The sequence below is a fragment of the Ctenocephalides felis genome, unplaced genomic scaffold (genome assembly GCF_003426905.1).
Source record: "Ctenocephalides felis isolate EL2017-DRISC unplaced genomic scaffold, ASM342690v1 CF-g0.4_SCAFFOLD_00845, whole genome shotgun sequence".
Classification (NCBI taxonomy): Eukaryota; Metazoa; Arthropoda; class Insecta; order Siphonaptera; family Pulicidae; genus Ctenocephalides; species Ctenocephalides felis.
In genome coordinates, this window is record NW_020536999.1 from 71624228 (window position 1) to 71642914 (window position 18687).

Consider the following 18687-nt stretch of genomic DNA (forward strand, 5'->3'; position numbering starts at 1 on the left):
TTGGACATAGTCGGTCCCCTAACTGAAACTTGTAACTTTAATAAATATATCTTAACCTTTCAAGATCTTTTAACCAAATTCAGTAGAGCCGTACCACTTAGTAGTCAAGATGCAGACACTGTAGCAAGAGCTTTTGTCGAACATGTTATCTGTAATTACGGTGTGCCTACCAAAATTTTAACCGACCAAGGCACAAATTTTCTCAGTTCACTTTTTAAAAGCGTTTGTAAACTATTGCATATCACAAAAATTCAGACTACGGCCTATCACCCTCAATCAAATGGAGCCCTAGAAAGGTCCCACAGAACCCTGGTAGAATACTTGAGAAATTACATCAAACCTGACCAAACAGATTGGGATAGTTGGATTCCCTATGCAATGTTTGTGTATAATGTGACACCTCATTCTTCCACTGGGTTTAGCCCTTTCCGTCTTATTTTTGGTTATGATCCTCAATTACCTACATCCCTCAACAAACCTCCTGAGCATCATTACTCATATGACGACTATGCTAAAGAAATCAAGTTCAGAATTCAATCGTCAAATCAAATTGCAAGAGAAACTTTGTTAAATTCTAAACAAACTTCAAAAAATTATTATGACAAATCCGCGAAGAAGACCGAATTTAATGCAGGAGATTTTGTACTCCTTAAGAACGAGACGATCACCAAAGGAAGATCCAAAAAACTAGCCAAACCTTGGCTTGGTCCCTTTAAGATTTTATCTAAGGACTCGGCTGTAAATTACACTCTGCTGTGTGGTAAGAGGCATGTCAAGGTTCACATAGATAGACTAAAACTTTTTATAGATTAAGATCATTATTTTTCCATTTTCAAATTTTGGATTTTATTATCATTGATAACAATTATGCAATCATGTTTCAAACAAATTTTTTCTTTTCTCTCGTTTTTTTTTTAAAAACCTTTTCATATGTAGTTTGTTACTATTCTTAAGATCACATTTTTCCAATATTTCTATTATAATTTGTGTTTATATTATTTAAAATACATTTAGTGTTCTCATATTTGTTCATTTAATACTCAATATTTTCAATATTTTTACCATCCCTAACTGTAATATCTTATATTTAAATTGAATATTTTTAATAAAAATCATTAGATTAATTTTTAGATTTAATGTTAATCTTTCTAGATATAAGCTTTTTCCATTTTATCGCAAATTCTAACTCTTGTTCGTTTTTTTTCTTTTTATCATATACCATATTTTACTTAAGATTATAGTTTAGTTATATCATGTAAGATTGGTGTCTAAAATTAGAAACAACTATAATCTTCTTTTAAGAGGGGAGGAATGTTGTGCCCGCTGCACAACACTATATTCCTGTATCGAATACTCTATCAGTATAAACACCACTAGCTAGTAGGGGCGAAGAATATCGGAAATACCCGAAGAAACCCGAAGGAGGGGGACCTCAGAGGCACATCGAGGATTCAGTTCTCTCTTGGAACTAGCAGCGATACCTAACTACTAAATTCAATTAATTATACAAACTATATCTAATCCAAAGTTGTTCTCTTAGTATTAATAAATTATTTTATAAGTCAAAAGGACTTTCTTGAGTTTCAATTTATATATCCTCGAAATAACCTCCGCTGAAGGCAAAGACAAGCTGAAGTATATTAAGGCAGTGAAATATACCAAGCACAACAAACCGTTCGATAGATATTGGTTGGGAATCGAACTGATTAGTTTTTGGTGAAGATCGGCTGGGCTTTTTCCTCGATTTTTATGATTTTTTTTTGATGGTAGATATCATAGTCGCATAGTCTTATAGATCAGGGGTCGGCAAGCTTTTAACTGTAGTGTGCCAAGACACTCTACCAATATGATTTAGAGTGCCGCCCTAATTTTGAAATATATAGTTAGGTTCTAGGGGAGAAGAATTATAACCAAATTTATCTTTTAAACTTATTTTTTAACAAATAACAAATTTCGAATATGAACTAAACAACCTTATTTCAATATCCGAGGTATAATTCGTAACTTTTAATTTCACACAAGATTCTGAATGTTTAGTTGTTAAACGATTTCTTTGCGAACTCAAAATATGTTTCATGTGAGAAAAAATTTGTTCACAGAGATATGTACAACCAAAAGCTGAAAGGAGAGCGCATACAATTTTATTTAAACAATTATATCTATTCCGGCAATGTCATTCAACAATTTAATATGGCTGTCGATTTTTCCATAGAGTCATCTTCCAGATTTTTTTGTAATTCCTTAAATTTTGTTTTCTGTAAATTCTGAAGATATTAGTTCGATAATTTCCATTTCAAAATTATCAACATTAATCCATTCGAAAATCAACAAATCAAACGGTATTATTGATGGATCTATTAAATCTGGTTTTATGAGGAAGGAAAATAAAGGCACATAAGCTTCAAAGTCTTTGCATCTTCTGGAAAATTCATCTTTAAGTCCTTCAACGTAGGTTGAATTACATTGGCGAGCTACGTTGGAAAAATAATTATAATTAAACATTATCTCTTATTTAAAAATCACACGATATTTGCCATTTTCCTGATTACTTTAAGGAGTGCCATTCAGAACCCCATCGCGTGCCAAGCCTGGCACGCGTGCCGTAGGTTGCCGATGCCTGTTATAGATCATACTAAAATATTACGGCCTTACGACAATTCGTTTAATTTTAAAAATTCGTCAAAGTTTGCAAAAATTAGTATCGTTTTTCTGACGTTTGTCAAAACTAGAACTTTCATCGACGGTTGCTCAAAAATGCCTGAACCGATTTCAAAAATTTAAAAGCCAATCGATGTATTTCGATGTGAATTATTTTTTCTCAGTGTGCAGCGATAGGCTAAGCCGTTTCTTTGTAATTTCGTTTCGTGCACTATTAAGCTCATACTACCGAATCGATTTTAAAAAATCAAAAACTGTTCGAAAGATATTAGTTTGGAATGATACTGATCAGTTTTAGGTAAAAATCTAACGAGCCGTTTTCTTGTAATAAACTGTTGAAAAAAAAATTTAAGCCGATTTTTATGGAATTTTTTTTTGGCGATATATATCATGGTCTTATAGAACTTACTGAAATATTACGGCCTTACGACAAATAGTTTAATTTTAAATACTCGTCAAAGTTTGAGAAGATGAGAAGTTTTTTTTTGACGCTTGTTAAAATTGAAATTAGACGATTTACTTGGTATAATGATAAAGTACTTGGTCTTAGAGAACATACTAAACCATTAAAGTCCTACCGAAACTGGTTCAATTATAAAAATTATTGATTTGTGAAAATTTGCTTTTAGAAAATACTCCGAGTTAACGTGTTCGTTCGTTTTCAATTATGTGTAATAAATCCACTGGGAATACTTTTAATCACTCATAAATTAATTTATTTTTTATTGATTAAGTCGATTATTTATACATATCGGGAAGTTCATGTAACTTACCTCAAAGCAAATTACCAATACCAATTAGTTTTTTTATTAGAGCAGGAGACGCATTTTTCTATTTGAGCAGCGGGGGCGCAAATTATTTTTATTAGAGCAGGGGGGCGCGGTGCCAAATAGGTTGGAAGCCACTGGGTTACTATATATGAATTATTCCCTTTCAAATGCGTTATGCGCTGATATGCCAAAGGGAACTAAACGATTTATTTGTGAACTGTCTTTTTTCTCTAATATATTTTCCTTTATAAATATATTATTATAGTTCCTACTCAATTAAAAGACCATGTTGCTGGTCGTCAATAAATCTAAGATGTGTTTATGTGTAAAATGTATACTAATGCGTAAAAGCGATTGAGACTCATTTTAATATCATTAAATAAATAAATGTGTGTGATTTACCAATTATTGGCGAATTCTCAGGTCTCCAATTATTTTAATAATTTAAATAAAAAAAGTATTGCGAAAAAATAATAATAATATTTGAACGTTATCTATTTGGATCTCCATTTTCAGCCTTCTAGAATGTGGTGTTACAAGGTGATATGCAACAATATCATTGGGATGATCTTCTAGATCGGCTATAGAAATGCATTCCTTGACGCGTTATCTTGTTCAAACAAATTTTATACGTGGTTTTTTAAAATATAATTGAGCTATAATCATGAAAAATATTTTTTCATATTAAACGCGAGATAAGTTAAAGTTAATGATATCGCATGAAATCACTGATGTCGACGATCATCGTTGACGAATATTAAATGCTTTCGAATAGATTATTATAAATACTGCAACTTTCATTATTCTTGTTTTATAGTCTGTCGAATCGAAATTTGTGACCTCACGATGTTTGGTCGGTGAAAATGTAATTAAAACAAAAGCTGTAATGCATATACGAGTACAGACTATAAAATATAAATGTAATTAAAACAGCTGTAATGCAACTGTTTCTTATATTTATTAATTACTAGGTTCTTCGTCGCCATGTGCAACAGGTCATCCAAATGTGGGAATGGATAGCTGTCGGAGATATTCGGAGGTAATCGCTTTTATTTTTGGATAGTCAACACATACCCTTATTCCTCCGTCTTTCTTGGAAACCATTACGATCGGAGCCGACCTTGGTGAGTCACAAGGTTCGATTACGTTTTGTTCAATCATTTCTTGTAGTTTGCATATTTGCAATATTTGCATTTGCATATTTACAATTGCTTTCTCGTGTTGTGTTGCATATTTGACTCTAGCGCGTAGTATGAGGCAAGTTTGTCTTGAAGCCTGTGTTGCGTACCTTTTCTCGCATGACTGGTTCTATCTCTATCTGGACACGTCACGTCTTCATCTATGTGTATTTTGTATGTTTGTATGTATGTAAGCATAACTCACAACTATATTGCAATCACAGTAATGGCGAATATATTGTAATTTTCCATGATTGTAAATTCATAAGGTTATTTACAAGTTTATAAAAATATTATTAGATGATTAATACTACTATTGATAATTGGTAATGTTACAAATTGAAAAAGTACATAGTAGGTACATAGCATATGTACATAGTAAAATATATTCATCACATAGACCCTCAATCTAATTTGCCACATAATATATATTATATTGTCAATTAAAAGAATGCTAGATAAATTAAGCAAAATACTTCAAATAAGTGGCACAAACGATTGAAGAATCAGACTATAAGATAGATAAAATGTTGACTAATAAAATGATGAGCATAAAAATAATGTAATATTCTTTAAGTAATCTATTCAAAATAGCATGAAATCACCTGCGTTTTAATACTATGTTAGCCTTTTAGTAAAAAAGGCGTTACAAAATACATTTATTGATTGAGCATTTTATATTTTATATTAATCTCAAGTATATGGTTTCTCCATAATTTTCTGCATGCATTTAGTATATCATCAGAAATTTCTTTTTATACTAAAACGTTAAATAAAATACTTCATACCTTTCATCAAGAACCTCAGGAGCCATATATCGTCTAGTTCCAACTCTTGGATTAGATGCAACATCTAGAGCTCCTGTAGATTGTGTATGTGTAACTGCTAAACCAAAATCAGCTATAACACATGTTCCATTTACTCTCACAAGAATATTCTTTGATTTGATATCACGATGAGCCATAGCTGGTTTACCTTCGCCCTGGGACAATAATAATTTCAGTAATTACTCAAATTATAGTAAATATATTAATAGTTCTATATTACACTATAAGAAAACATGGTAATAGAATGACATTTTTAAAAGAACAGATTAGTTACACCAGATTATATTATATAAGTTCATCATACATTAATCTCTCAATAATTTCAAAATTATTGTCAATGGTAAGAGGTGTTTTTGTAAGGTGTAAAGATTATTTTTATTTTAAAAATTTACTTGTCCTTTTAAGATAGATGTATATATATATATATATATATATATATAAATCTTATTTAATCTTTAATACCTCTGTTCCAAAAATTTCTGAATGTAAGTGAACCAATCCAACTGCAATTGAAAGACAAATATGTGCCATTTGGTTATGAGTCAAGGTTGTTCTGTTCAAGTGATCGTACAAAGAGCCTAATGGATGGTAATGTGTCAATAACCATAACTGCGTACAGCTATTTCTTGAAATCATATCTGATCCCAAATATCTTAAAATGCAATCATGTCGTAGAAGTATAGTGCTAGAAATTATAACAAAAAGAACTATATACTTCAAAAAGCCAATTTCACTCACAAATTTAAATATATATTAACTGAGTCAATTAAATTTTATAGTACAACAGTATTCATGATAAAGGATGGAAAAAGATGCAACTTCAAAATGAGTAGATACAATATAATGGTGTGATTTACACATCATAATAATAACAATTCTGCCTCAAAATAGTTCATTGATGATAATAATAATTGGATTAGTTATAATTACATCTAGATCAATAATATGAATTTTATATAAGCAGTTATATAATATATAATATAGTAATAAGATTATATTTCACAAAAATTATTTTAAGTCAGCTATTTTAATTAACTAAATTCATAACATTGATTACAAACCTATAAATTTCAATTTCCCTTCGCCATGATGCCTCATCTCTAGAAAAAAATATTTTTACAGCAACATTTTCTCCATATAAAACCCCTCGCCAGACTTCACCATATCTATAAATACAATAATTTGTTTAATCTTAATCTTAAAAATTTACATGTTTTGTCTTTATTGAATCCAAATAGTATAAAACTATTTTTGTGAACATATATGTGTTATATTGGACGTACCTTCCTTTTCCAATGCATTCTGCTAAAGTAACTTGTTTTGCTAAAGTTCGTTGAATCAGTAAGGGCAATCCTGAACCTGAACCTGATGTCATAGAGTGTTCTAAATATTCCTAATAATATCATCATAAATGACTAAATAAATTATGTAATAATGTATGTTATTTTATTTTATTTTATATATATTGAAGCTTGATTATTGAAATTTTGAAAATGAAAATGCCAGATTACCAGAGCAGAGGTTTGAACACGCGACCCCGTCCACACGAGGCAGCGCATTGACCTGTTCCCCATGCAAGATATATATATATATATATATATATATATATATATATATGTATATATATATGTACATATATATATATATATATACATATATATATGTATATATATATATATATATATATATGTATATATGTACATATATATATATATATATATATATATATATATGTATATATATGTACATATATATATAAGTATATATATATATATATATATATATATATTTTATATATATATAACAAATGTATTCTGAGTGGATAATAGATATTAATTTGGAAATATGAACAAACAACACTCTTCTTGCACTAATTTATTAAATAATAATTTTCACAAACGTTTCGAGACTAGGTTTGTCTCATCATCAATGTGTCATAATTAAAAAAAATTTAAAATATGGAAATCTAAATTAGCATTTTGTGTTTTTCATTACAAGTCGTTCACTGCACGCTGCTCTTTTAATACCAACGGTCTTCGGTGTTCGTATTCTCTCCCACTTGAAAACCACTTAAAATTGTAATGTCACGCAATCAGATAGGAAGAAAGAATTAGGGTCCAGTTGAAAAATAGATGTCGTTAGGAGAAAAAATATTCTATGATGAGATGGTTTGTTTATAAGATTTGTTATACATTGTTATAATTACAAATGTATGTACATCTATATACATATTCATATACACAAACGTATACCCACAGTACAAAACGTCACATATACCAATACCTATATGCCTATAATATACATAATATGCATACATACACATAACCATATACACATCACACAGACATACACCTACCTATATATAAAAACACTCACATATCCTCATATACATATCGCCATATTACACATAAACTTACACATATATACATACATACACATATATATATACATATATACATACACATATACATAAATACATCTGCCCATACACATATATATACATACATACATCTGCCCATACACATATATATACATACATATATAAGTACATAAAAAGCTACAAAGTATTAATGAGATTCAGATACGTATCATGTAATATATTGGTATCTGTCCGTAAATTTACTGTGTTACTTGTATGGGCTATTAACATCGATTCTGCAATACTTCTTTTAAATAAATCTTGTTCATAATATAAAATGTGCGGATTATTGAAATCGAAACTATGGCTGTTAGAGATAGCGTGGTCTACAAGTGTACTTTTTTGTTGTATGTTATTATTCTTACTTTGTTTGCTTTGTAATTTGTGCTGTCTTAATCTTTTTTCTAAATTTTGACATGTTTGCCCAATATAAGATGACTCACAGTTCAAACAGTTTATTTTGTACACCACATCTTTTCTTTTTTTAGTAGGTGTATTGTCTTTAATGTTTGTGTATATGTCTTGCAGTTGTAGTAAGGGTGACACGGATATGTTAATATTATGTTTATTAAAAAGCCTTTTAGATAAAAGGTGTAAATCTTTGTCTATATATGGAAAATTCACAAAACATTTATTTTCTGATACAGACAAGTGATTTGAGCAATGTGTGGTTATTGATTGTTTGTCTAATAAAAATTTAATTCTATTTTTAATTATTGGACTGATTATTTTGTAAGGGAAACTATTCATGAGTAATGTGTTAATGACTAATTTGATATTGTGATTATGAAATTTTGGGTTAGATAAAAGAATTGCATGGTCTACTAAACTGAGAACTGTGGATATCTTTATATTGAGAGGTGTAAAAGAATTAAAATTAATATACCTGCCTGACCAGCTATCTTTCCTGAACCAATTGGTAATGCAAATACCGCCGTCGTTAATGAGCTGAACATCAAGAAAATGTATAGAGTTATCTTTTTCTAATTCTTGTGTAAATTATAAATGAGAATTATAATTATTAAATTTTTGAAATATGTTCTCTATATCATTTTTGTTAATTAATAAAAGCGTGTCATCGACATATCGAAAATATAGTAGTGGTTTGCAAATTGTAGAATTCAACACACTGTTCTCTAAATCTTGTAGCACTAAGTCTGCTAAAACGGGACTTAAAGGACTTCCCATAGGACATCCTCTAATCATAGTATAAAATTTATTATTGAATTGGAAATATGAGGCCTTCAGTAGTAAATCTATTCCAGAAATGAATGTTTCGAGAGGTAGTGAAGTGTATTCAACAATTTGCAACCATCTACTCCTAATGGCGGTGATAACTAATTTATGTGGAATGTTGCTGAAAAGATTAATAATATCAAAACTAACTTTTTTCAACTGGACCCTAATCCTTTCTTCCTATCTGATTGCGTGACATTACAATTTCAAGTGGTTTTCAAGTGGGAGAGAATATGAACACCAAAGACCGTTGGTATTAAAAGAGCAGCGTGCAGTGAACGACTTGTAATGAAAAACACAAAATGCTAATTTAGATTTCCATATTTTAAAATTTTTTTAATTATAACACACTGATGATGAGACAAACCTAGTCTCGAAACGTTTGTGAAAATTATTATTTAATAAATTAGTGCAAGAAGAGTGTTGTTTGTTCATATTTCCAAATTAATATATATATATATATATATATATATATAATAAATTCACTTACCCTTAATGTACTGTCTCCTGCAGCTGTAGCTCTCACAACATCATCTCCAGCATAATAAGTTTCAGGGTCTCGTTTTCGATTCCTCATGAGTCGTTTACGATGCAGTCTTCTCATGATAATTAAAATCATTCCAACAACTAAACTTAAAACAACTATTGGGCCTAAGATTGCCAAGCACAATTTGAAAGCATACCCAAAGTATTCAGGGTACGGTTGAACTTTATCTGGAAAAAAAACTTATACTTAATGAAAATAGAAATTTGATTGGATGAAATGGACAATGTTAAATACTAAATTCTAGTAGATCAAACAGATATAAAAATAGTAATTATAGTCTATAATTAAGTGAACTCAGTAAGATTACAAAATAAACAACATTCAAAATATTCAAAAGCAGCACATAATATACATATTTGAAATGTATGATCATTGAAAAACAAGACCAACTAATTAAGAAAAAAAAGATGAAAATTTAATTTGAACTTCTATTTACTCGTTAGAGTGTCAATTAAAGGACAATGCTAATGTTTATACCAATCTTTTAGTACTTAAAATATGTAAAATCACAAATAATTAACTAACCTCTACTATATGGATGTGGATGCAGTATAGGAAAAGAACCATTATTACAATAATCCCCAGTACAGCATTCTATGTGATATTGAGTAGCTGACGATGTGTGTCTTTTACTTATGCTATTTAGACCTGTAGTCAAATTTCCAGAAGATCGACATACAAATGGTATTTGATCTGAACTAGTAGTACATCCTCTAGATACCATAACGTTCCCATCAGGACCACGAACTGTGGATTTCCAGCACTAATAAAAATAATAAGAAGCTAGATATAATGGAGAACTACACTTTATAAATATAAGAGCTTTTAAAAACCTGTATAGCATTATTACAATGCTCAGTAACACTGCTTATACTGCAATCGGGTGGGTCACATGAATAACACTTGTACCTACTGTAAAACAATTTGTTGTTGCCTTAATGATATCATTTTATTATATAAACATTAATATATGATTGATTACATTGTATATATATATATATATATATATATATATATATATATATATATATAGAAACAGTATTTATATTTTGCTTTATATATAATCAAAAGTACAGAAATTGTATGAATAAACACAATAAGTTAAAGAAACAAACAGGAAAAAATATCTGATTTAATAAAATTTAATTTCTCTTACATTTAAAACATTGCAATACCTTTTTTTCTTCCATCGCCTAGTAAGAATGCAACAAAATAATTTGTTAATAGTAATTAATAAAGTATAAAACATTCTTCAATATTAGTTACAACATTATGTTTCACCCAATAAAAATAGCAAATAAGTAATAAGTAATTGTAATGATTTTTTAGTAATGATTTTTTAACTAACAAGTATACAAACTGGGAATTATTCCGAAACATTATAGAGCAAAATCTTAACTGTAATATACCATTGAAAAACAAACATGACCTGAAAAATGCTGTTGATAAATTTAGTGCAATTGTAATAGACGCAGCTAGAAAAAGTACCCCCCCACAAATTAAAAAGAAAATCCACACTTGCTCCATAGACACCAAAGCTCTTATTGCAGAGAAAAGGAGGCTAAGAAAAAGATGGCAGCTAACCAGATCTCCACAAGACAAAACGCAATTGAACAGAATGTCTAAATTGATTAAACAACAGATAACAACGTTCAAAAACGACCAATTTCAAGACTTTTTATCCCATTTAACAATATCAGATCATTCGATTTGGTAAGCCACAAAAAACTTAAAACGACCTGCCATTACTATACCTCCAATTAGAAAACTGGATAACACTTGGGCATGCAGTGATTTAGAAAAAGCAGAATATTTCTCGGCTTACTTCAAGGAAGTTTTTACACCAAATTCTTCAAAATCCTCGGAACAAGAAGAAAAATTTATTTTTGATTCTTTGAAAGAAGTTCAGTCAAATTTTTCATCAAACATCATTATCAAAGTTCCAGAAATTACAAATGAAATCCGAAGAGCAAAATCTGCAAAAGCACCTGGCGTAGACAACATTAATATTAATATACTTAAAGAGCTACCCTACAAAGCCTACCGTTTCATAACAATCCTGTTTAACGGTATAATAAGACTTAAATCATATCCCGATCAATGGAAAATTGCTAAAATAATAATTATTCCGAAGCCTGGTAAAAATCCGAATGAAGTCCAAAGTTATAGACCAATTAGTTTACTTCCAACGTTATCCAAAATATTTGAAAAGGTCTTAATTAGTAAAATAAAACCATTTATTTATGATAGCAACGTTATCCCTGAGCATCAATTTGGATTTTTAGAAAAACATGGCACACCAGAGCAAATTCATAGAATTGTCAACAATATAAACAAGGCTTACCAAAACAAGAACTACTGTTCAGCTGTTTTCCTCGATATTAGTCAGGCATTTGATAAGGTGTGGCATCCCGGCCTACTTTACAAAATAAAAAATGCATTGCCGATTGATATATACCTAATAATAAAGTCCTACCTGGAAGGTAGAACATTCTTTGTTAGTGTAAGGGGTGAAACATCTTCATTACATCCTGTCAGATCGGGTGTGCCTCAAGGTAGTGTAATTGGGCCACTATTATACCTCATATACACTGCGGACCTACCACAGAAAGAAGACATTTTGACAGCAACATATGCAGACGATACAGGCATAATGGCAACACATGAAGATCCCATAATCACATCAAAAATGCTCCAGGATCATCTTGACGTGATACAAAAATGGTTAAGCTTGTGGAGAATAGAAGTTAACAGCAGCAAGTCAAAACACATCACTTTCACTCTTTGCAAAGGGACATGTCCTGCAGTAAGACTTAATGACGAAGTTATAGACCAAGCAGATACAGTCAAATATCTAGGTTTACACTGGATAAGAGACTAACCTGGAAAGAACACATTAAGAAAAAGAGAAAGCAGCTTGAAGAAACCAGAAGAAGATATCATTGGCTCCTTGGACGAAAATCAAAACTTGACACTCATAATAAAATTTACTCCTATAAAGCCATCATCAAACCAATTTGGACATACGGCATACAGCTATGGGGATCAACTTCCAACTCAAACGCTTTAATAATTCAAAGATTTCAAAACAAGTTATTAAAAGAAATTTTGAAAGCACCAAAGTATGTTCCAAATTGGTTAATACACAAAGACTCAGGCACCAGCACAGTTAAGGATGAAATAATCGCTTACTCACACAAATATAGAAATCGCCTAGCTGACCACCCGAACTTGCTCGCGAGAAAACTTCAAATCAACTCTACCAGGGCCCGATTAAAAAGAAAATTTCTTCTGCACTAATCAACAATAGATGAGACCATTCGACAAATCACTGGCAATGGTCAGATGATTTGTATTTTGCCAACGCCTTCAGTTTCATGTCAAATATTTTACTTGTTGTCCGTTTCAGGACAGTTGTAAAAATTATTAAAATAAAAAAAAAAAAAAAAAAAAAAAAAAAAAAAAAAAAATTATTCTGAAATCTGAATTTACATTTTTTATTTCAATTTCTGAAAATTGATCCTCTAAAATTGATTGAGGGTTCAATTAAATGCAAATGGTAAAGTTTTTATACAAACAAGAATAAATGTGAAATGAAAAATAAGCCCTGCTTATAAGGAAATAAACTACATGGAAATTATACATTTGCATATATATATATATATATATATATATATATATATATATACATATACATACATATTTGGAACACCTGATATTGTGCAGTAACAATGTCCATTTTCAATTGAAAATGTATAAGAAAAAAATGTTTTCAATTGAACATAGCCCGACTTTGGGCACTGCGGTGTGATATGGCATTGGAAAATCTCTATTCTGAATTGAGTTGAAGTTTAACTCAGCTTATGGACCTGCCTTAAGGCAGTACTACACATTATATAAATATATATATACCTTTACTGCTTGTGCTTAATGTTATTCACCAGCAGTTGTTATGCAGTCATTGTCGTTTTATTTTATTTTTCATTCAAAAAATGTAGAGTAACACATAGTATTTTGCAGAATATTAAATAACAAACAAGATGAAATATTTTGCAATTGTTTTAATGTATTTATGTAGCTATTTTTATTTTTTTTTGTTTGTTTCTTGTTCATAATATTTTCTTGTAAATTTTACAGTTTTGGCCTAAGTAATCGCTTTAACACAGAATTTCCTGCTGGTTTGGTCTCACGAGTGGCGCCTGAAGAATTCAAAGCAACAATATCCCGAGTTAATAGTGTATTAAAGAAAACATTACCAGTCAATGTTAAATGGTTGTTTTGTGGCTGTGTATGTTGTTGCTGTACTCTCGGTTGTTCTCTTTGGCCTGTAATATGTCTTAGTAAGAGGGTAAGTTTTTTTATTTTGCCAAATGATTGTTGAATCAATTATGTTATCCATTGCAATTTTTATAGGCCCAAAATTCATTAGAAAAGCTTTTGGAGTGGGAAAATAGTCACTTGTATCACAAATTAGGTCTTCATTGGCGATTAACTAAACAACATTGTGATTCATCGTCCATGATGGAATATGTATTTCTAATAGAATTCATACCCAAAATACCTATTTATAGACCTGATTAATTATTATAAATGGCATCTAACAGAGATCTTAATGGTCATATTTTTATGATAAATTTTAATGTTGACTGTCGATGTATATTGAATAGCTTTAAATCACAATTATCATAATACAATGTGTATAGTTTTAAAATGTTATGTAGTATTGTTAATTATTAAATGCTTTTAGCAAACTTTGTTAAACAGCCATTTCACATTGATCTTTACATAGCTCCTGAATGAGTTAACTCATTCGCTTCACCTGTTTGAAGTTCCACTAATAATTTTTGTAGGGAGTGGAAAGTTTTGTCATTACGTTGCTTACTTCCAAAAACCATTTTGAAAATAAGCTATGGCTGTTAATTTCTATTAATTGACCATGTGTAATGAATTCATTGTCATTGAGCTTATTTTTGAAAGCAATAACTTTTTTTTGAAGGTTAGCAGCATCAAAGTTCATTAAGGTGCTATTTTATTTTGTCAATATGATGCTGCGCTCAACTTTTAAGAGTATAAAATGACAGACATTGCTTGCTCAAATTATTATTTCAATGAGCTATGTAAAAACCAAATTACTGATGTGCAATAGTACACATTATGTCTTCATGTGTAAAGCGATCATATCTCAATTGTTTTGCTGTAAATAAGTGCTTTTTCATTTTATCACCATAAGTTTAGAATTATTAATACCTAACAATTTATATAAGAATGTGATATTTATTAAAATATTGTAAACTATATTATATGGATATAATATTATTGAATTTAACCTTTTTGTGACAAAGATGTGTAAGAAACCATGTTGCATCAAATACATAATAAATATATTTTATGAAATTTGTTAATGTAGTTAAAGTTAATGAAATGTGATTAGGGATGAAAAGTGTGAAATAAATAACTAGTAGTTAGGAGACAGCAGAGCTATAATTAAGTTTTTGTTAAATAATTCAATCAGCCTATTTACAATTTATCAAATACAAATACTAAAATCTGTTTGCAAAGTAAAAGAACATTATAAACAGATTTATAGTATCCACAAACTGAATTAAAATATTAGGTTCTTTATATTATTTTTCCTTTTTTTCATTGGTTCAAAAAGCCAATCTCAATGAATAAATTAAAATCTATTAGTAATGTAATATAAAACAAATTGATGTCTGCTTTCTCAATACATAAGTTAATTGAGATTTAAAATGCATTGCATTTTTTTAAATCTCAATTTATCCCTATGTTGAACGCAGTTTCAATATTCAGTAACAAGAAATTCATTCATCTTGTATATTCATGTATCTCAAGAAAACTTAAATAGAAAAATATTTGACCTGATTATTGAGAAGCGACTGACATTTCCTTAACTCCTTTCATGAAAACTTCAGTATCTGAATGTTGCTTAACTATAGCTTTCAGCATTGCTTCTAAAAAGTCTTCCATTGTTGTTGAACTTTTATTAAAATATAAAGCATGAGCTAAAAATGGAATTTTCCTAAGTGTTCTTCCACTCATTCCTACGCTTTGTTCAGCAATATTATAAAGATCCAAACTTAATTTATTAGATACGCTGGAATTTTCATTGTCTTTCACATTTCTGATAATTTTCATAATATGGTGATTTAGTAAATCCTGGGATTTACTTATTAGTCCAACCTGAAATAATTTAGTGATAAGACTAAAATTAATAATATATTAATAAAGACAGTTGTTACTTACCCTAATTAATTCATTTATACATGTTCTATAAATTTCATAAATTGCTACAGGAGATGGCAAACTTATATATTGCTTAATATCAGCCCGATCAACAAAGGCCAGATCAATAGCTCCATTAATATTCGATGTTGTTAGAATCAACACGTTTGGAAATTGACGTATTTGGTCAATTTGTGTAAGTACTGCATTAACTACTCGAATTGAATCTGATGGCTCGGTTCCAGAAAGAGATGACTGCCTCGCATGTGTTAATGATTCCACTTCATCAATTAATACACACACTAATGCTTGCGGATCATTGATCATTTCACGAATTTTTCTAAACATCTTCATAACCAATTTCCCACTCTGAAATTTTAAATATTATTTGACATATATATGTACGCAAATATATTTGCTATTGTTTATTTTTCAACTTCTAGCAAGAATAGTTTATGCTTTATTCAGAAAATCTGCTCTGCTAATTTATAGTTCTCAACATTTCAAATCATTCTGAACCATTTGATACCAAAATAGGGAAAGGTATATGTTAATGTCAGCAGAAATGGCAGAATTGGTCCTGGTTTGACTAGTGTGTGACTATCGGCCAAGCCGTTCTCTTACAATTAGAAGAAAAGTGCAATGTTTTCCACCTTGTTTTCGCATAAAATTCTGAACTGATTTTAAAACTATTCAGATCTGATTATTACTACAAAATTTTATCAGTAGTCTATAATTCATGGCATTTTGAAGCAAACTCAAAAAATCATATTAAGTCTCTCTAAATAATATTTCATATTTCTTGTTATATTTCAAGACTGATTTGCAGTCACTTCACCTGTTTGAAGTTCCACTAATAATTTTTTGTAGGAAGTGGAAAGTTTTGTCATTACGTTGCTTACCTCTGAAAACCATTTTGAAAATAAGCTATGGCTGTTAATTTCTATTAATTGACCATGTGTATATCTATCACTCATCCTTATAGATAATTTTTATGCGAGAGCTTTGCAGAGACTAGTTTTGCCAGTGCCAGTGCCTGGAGGCCCATGAAGAAGTACCACTCGATTCCATGTTATTATATTTGAATCCACATTTTTATCAGAAAATAACAGAGTACTCTCTACAAATTTTAACAACTGAAAGAAAAGGTAGTATAATGAGAATAAAGTATTTTTCAAATAGAAACTCAAAAACTGCTTTTGCAAAATAATAACATTTAAGTGCAACTTACATTTTCTTTTATGTCAATTTCATATATCAAGCTTTCCCAAAGACCATGGAAATCCACTGATGGCAGCACCCAATGGTTAGCTGTTGATAATTCACTTCCAGTATCATCATCATAATCCTAGAAAATGATAATTCAACATTAAAAAAGTAGCATATAAAGTAGGACTCAAATTTTGAAAAGAAATAGCACTTAATAATAATTCAATATCACAACTATTTTACCTCAATAGTTTCAGCTTGAGAGCCTGCTTCATCAAGCCGATATACATGGTATATGATATTTGTCAGTGATAGGAGTATTCTAAATTGAAAAATAAATAATCAAACAGTTGTATTTAATTTTTCATAAATCAAAGAGTAAAAACACAAGACCTTTCAGTAAAAGTATAGTTATGTGGACTTTAAAATAAAACATGGTGTAGAATTTTAATATAAGCGGAAGAGCATATTATATAATTACATGACAATGGTATTACAATGGATATGATGATTATATAGTTTTTCACTTTAATTGGAATCATACCCCTGACAATTATTTTCATTACAAATAGTAATAGAATCTACATGGTTATAGAGGAATTCTTCATTAATTTTAGGAATGTATCTGGTCCTATTACTGTTCAAAATATAGACATTTATTTTTTCATTAAGAAAGACTTTTGCAATTTGTAAAATGTCATTTTTGGCAGCTGCACTGAAATGAATAAATAGATAAATGATTATTATAAAGATGGTGTCAATAGTTATTATATCAAATTGTACAAACCTGTTATTTTTTTTGTAAAATTTCCACATGTAAATCAGCGGACATTTTAAAGTAAATAATTGTTTATTGCAATGTTAATGATATCGGTATGCTGTAACACATTACAGATTTGTCAAATCTTTTGCACTGTGCTTTCAACTTTTTTATGTTGCATTCGCTGTTACGATTACTTCATTACTATCTACTATAATCTTCATTACTATAATGTTTACTTATCTATGACTATACTATAATTTCTTTTTTTCGGCGTGCTTATTCGCTCCGAGCGTGACTGCAGCGCCCATGCAGCGCCGTAATAAATATGAACTAATTGGGGTTATCAGTGTGTGGTTTTCATGGGTTTTACATGTTTGTTAAAGAAAAAGATATTAAATACTCTTCTTTTATCTATGATTAAATAATTGTTATAAATAATAATAAACAAGATACAGTAATAATGTGAACGCTGAATGTTTATTGAAATTATTAAATTTACTTCAACGTACTTAAAACATTGTTAAGTATAATGATTAATTAATTAAAGAAATGCAGTAAATATTTGTAAGGTTAAGTGCCTCAAAGCTTATGTCATAAACTCGGAATAGTTCTTAATAAAAACAATATAATAATGATAAATAATATTTTATCAATAGAATAAGTAAAAGTAAATAAATTTATTCAATTTTTTGGTCAAACTAAAGACTTAGACATTATTATAAAGACATAATTTAGACATTATTATAAAGACAAGACCCATCAAATAAATTGCAGGAAAAAAACTACATTAACTTTTCGAAATTAACTTATTGAAGGATATATTGTGACAAGTAGGTA

The 18687-nt window shown here is 29.6% G+C and overlaps 2 protein-coding genes across 2 annotated transcripts in view; both read right to left on the reverse strand.

The window, feature by feature from the left end:
* Positions 1–16855, reverse strand: part of LOC113388225 (activin receptor type-1-like) — a 30738-nt gene extending 13883 nt beyond the window's left edge. Inside the window, exons 1-11 of the mRNA XM_026625627.1 lie at positions 16781–16855; positions 15900–16247; positions 15635–15836; positions 15515–15542; positions 10469–10547; positions 10161–10398; positions 9579–9802; positions 6717–6826; positions 6495–6599; positions 5896–6118; positions 5395–5588 (exon numbers count right to left, since the gene is read on the reverse strand). Coding sequence (XP_026481412.1) covers positions 5395–5588; positions 5896–6118; positions 6495–6599; positions 6717–6826; positions 9579–9802; positions 10161–10398; positions 10469–10547; positions 15515–15542; positions 15635–15836; positions 15900–16247; positions 16781–16855 — 1826 coding nt within the window. The remainder of the gene's footprint in view (positions 1–5394; positions 5589–5895; positions 6119–6494; positions 6600–6716; positions 6827–9578; positions 9803–10160; positions 10399–10468; positions 10548–15514; positions 15543–15634; positions 15837–15899; positions 16248–16780) is intronic.
* A 15-nt stretch (positions 16856–16870) lies between these two features.
* On the reverse strand, positions 16871–17903 carry LOC113388236 (pachytene checkpoint protein 2 homolog). Its single transcript, XM_026625638.1, has 5 exons — positions 17875–17903; positions 17632–17802; positions 17331–17409; positions 17110–17226; positions 16871–17014 (listed from the first exon to the last, which is right to left on the reverse strand). The coding sequence occupies exons 1-5, from the start codon at positions 17901–17903 to the stop codon at positions 16871–16873; spliced, it is 540 nt and encodes a 179-aa protein (XP_026481423.1).
* Positions 17904–18687: the final 784 nt, after the last annotated feature.

Coding starts and splice junctions, on each gene's coding strand:
- LOC113388236 (XM_026625638.1), bottom strand. CDS start 17,903: ATGTGGAAATTTTACAAAAAAAATAACAG. Junction 17,803..17,874: donor TTTTACAAAAAAAATAACAG/GTTTGTACAATT, acceptor TATTCATTTCAG/TGCAGCTGCCAAAAATGACA. Junction 17,015..17,109: donor AAATTGACATAAAAGAAAAT/GTAAGTTGCACT, acceptor CTTTTCTTTCAG/TTGTTAAAATTTGTAGAGAG.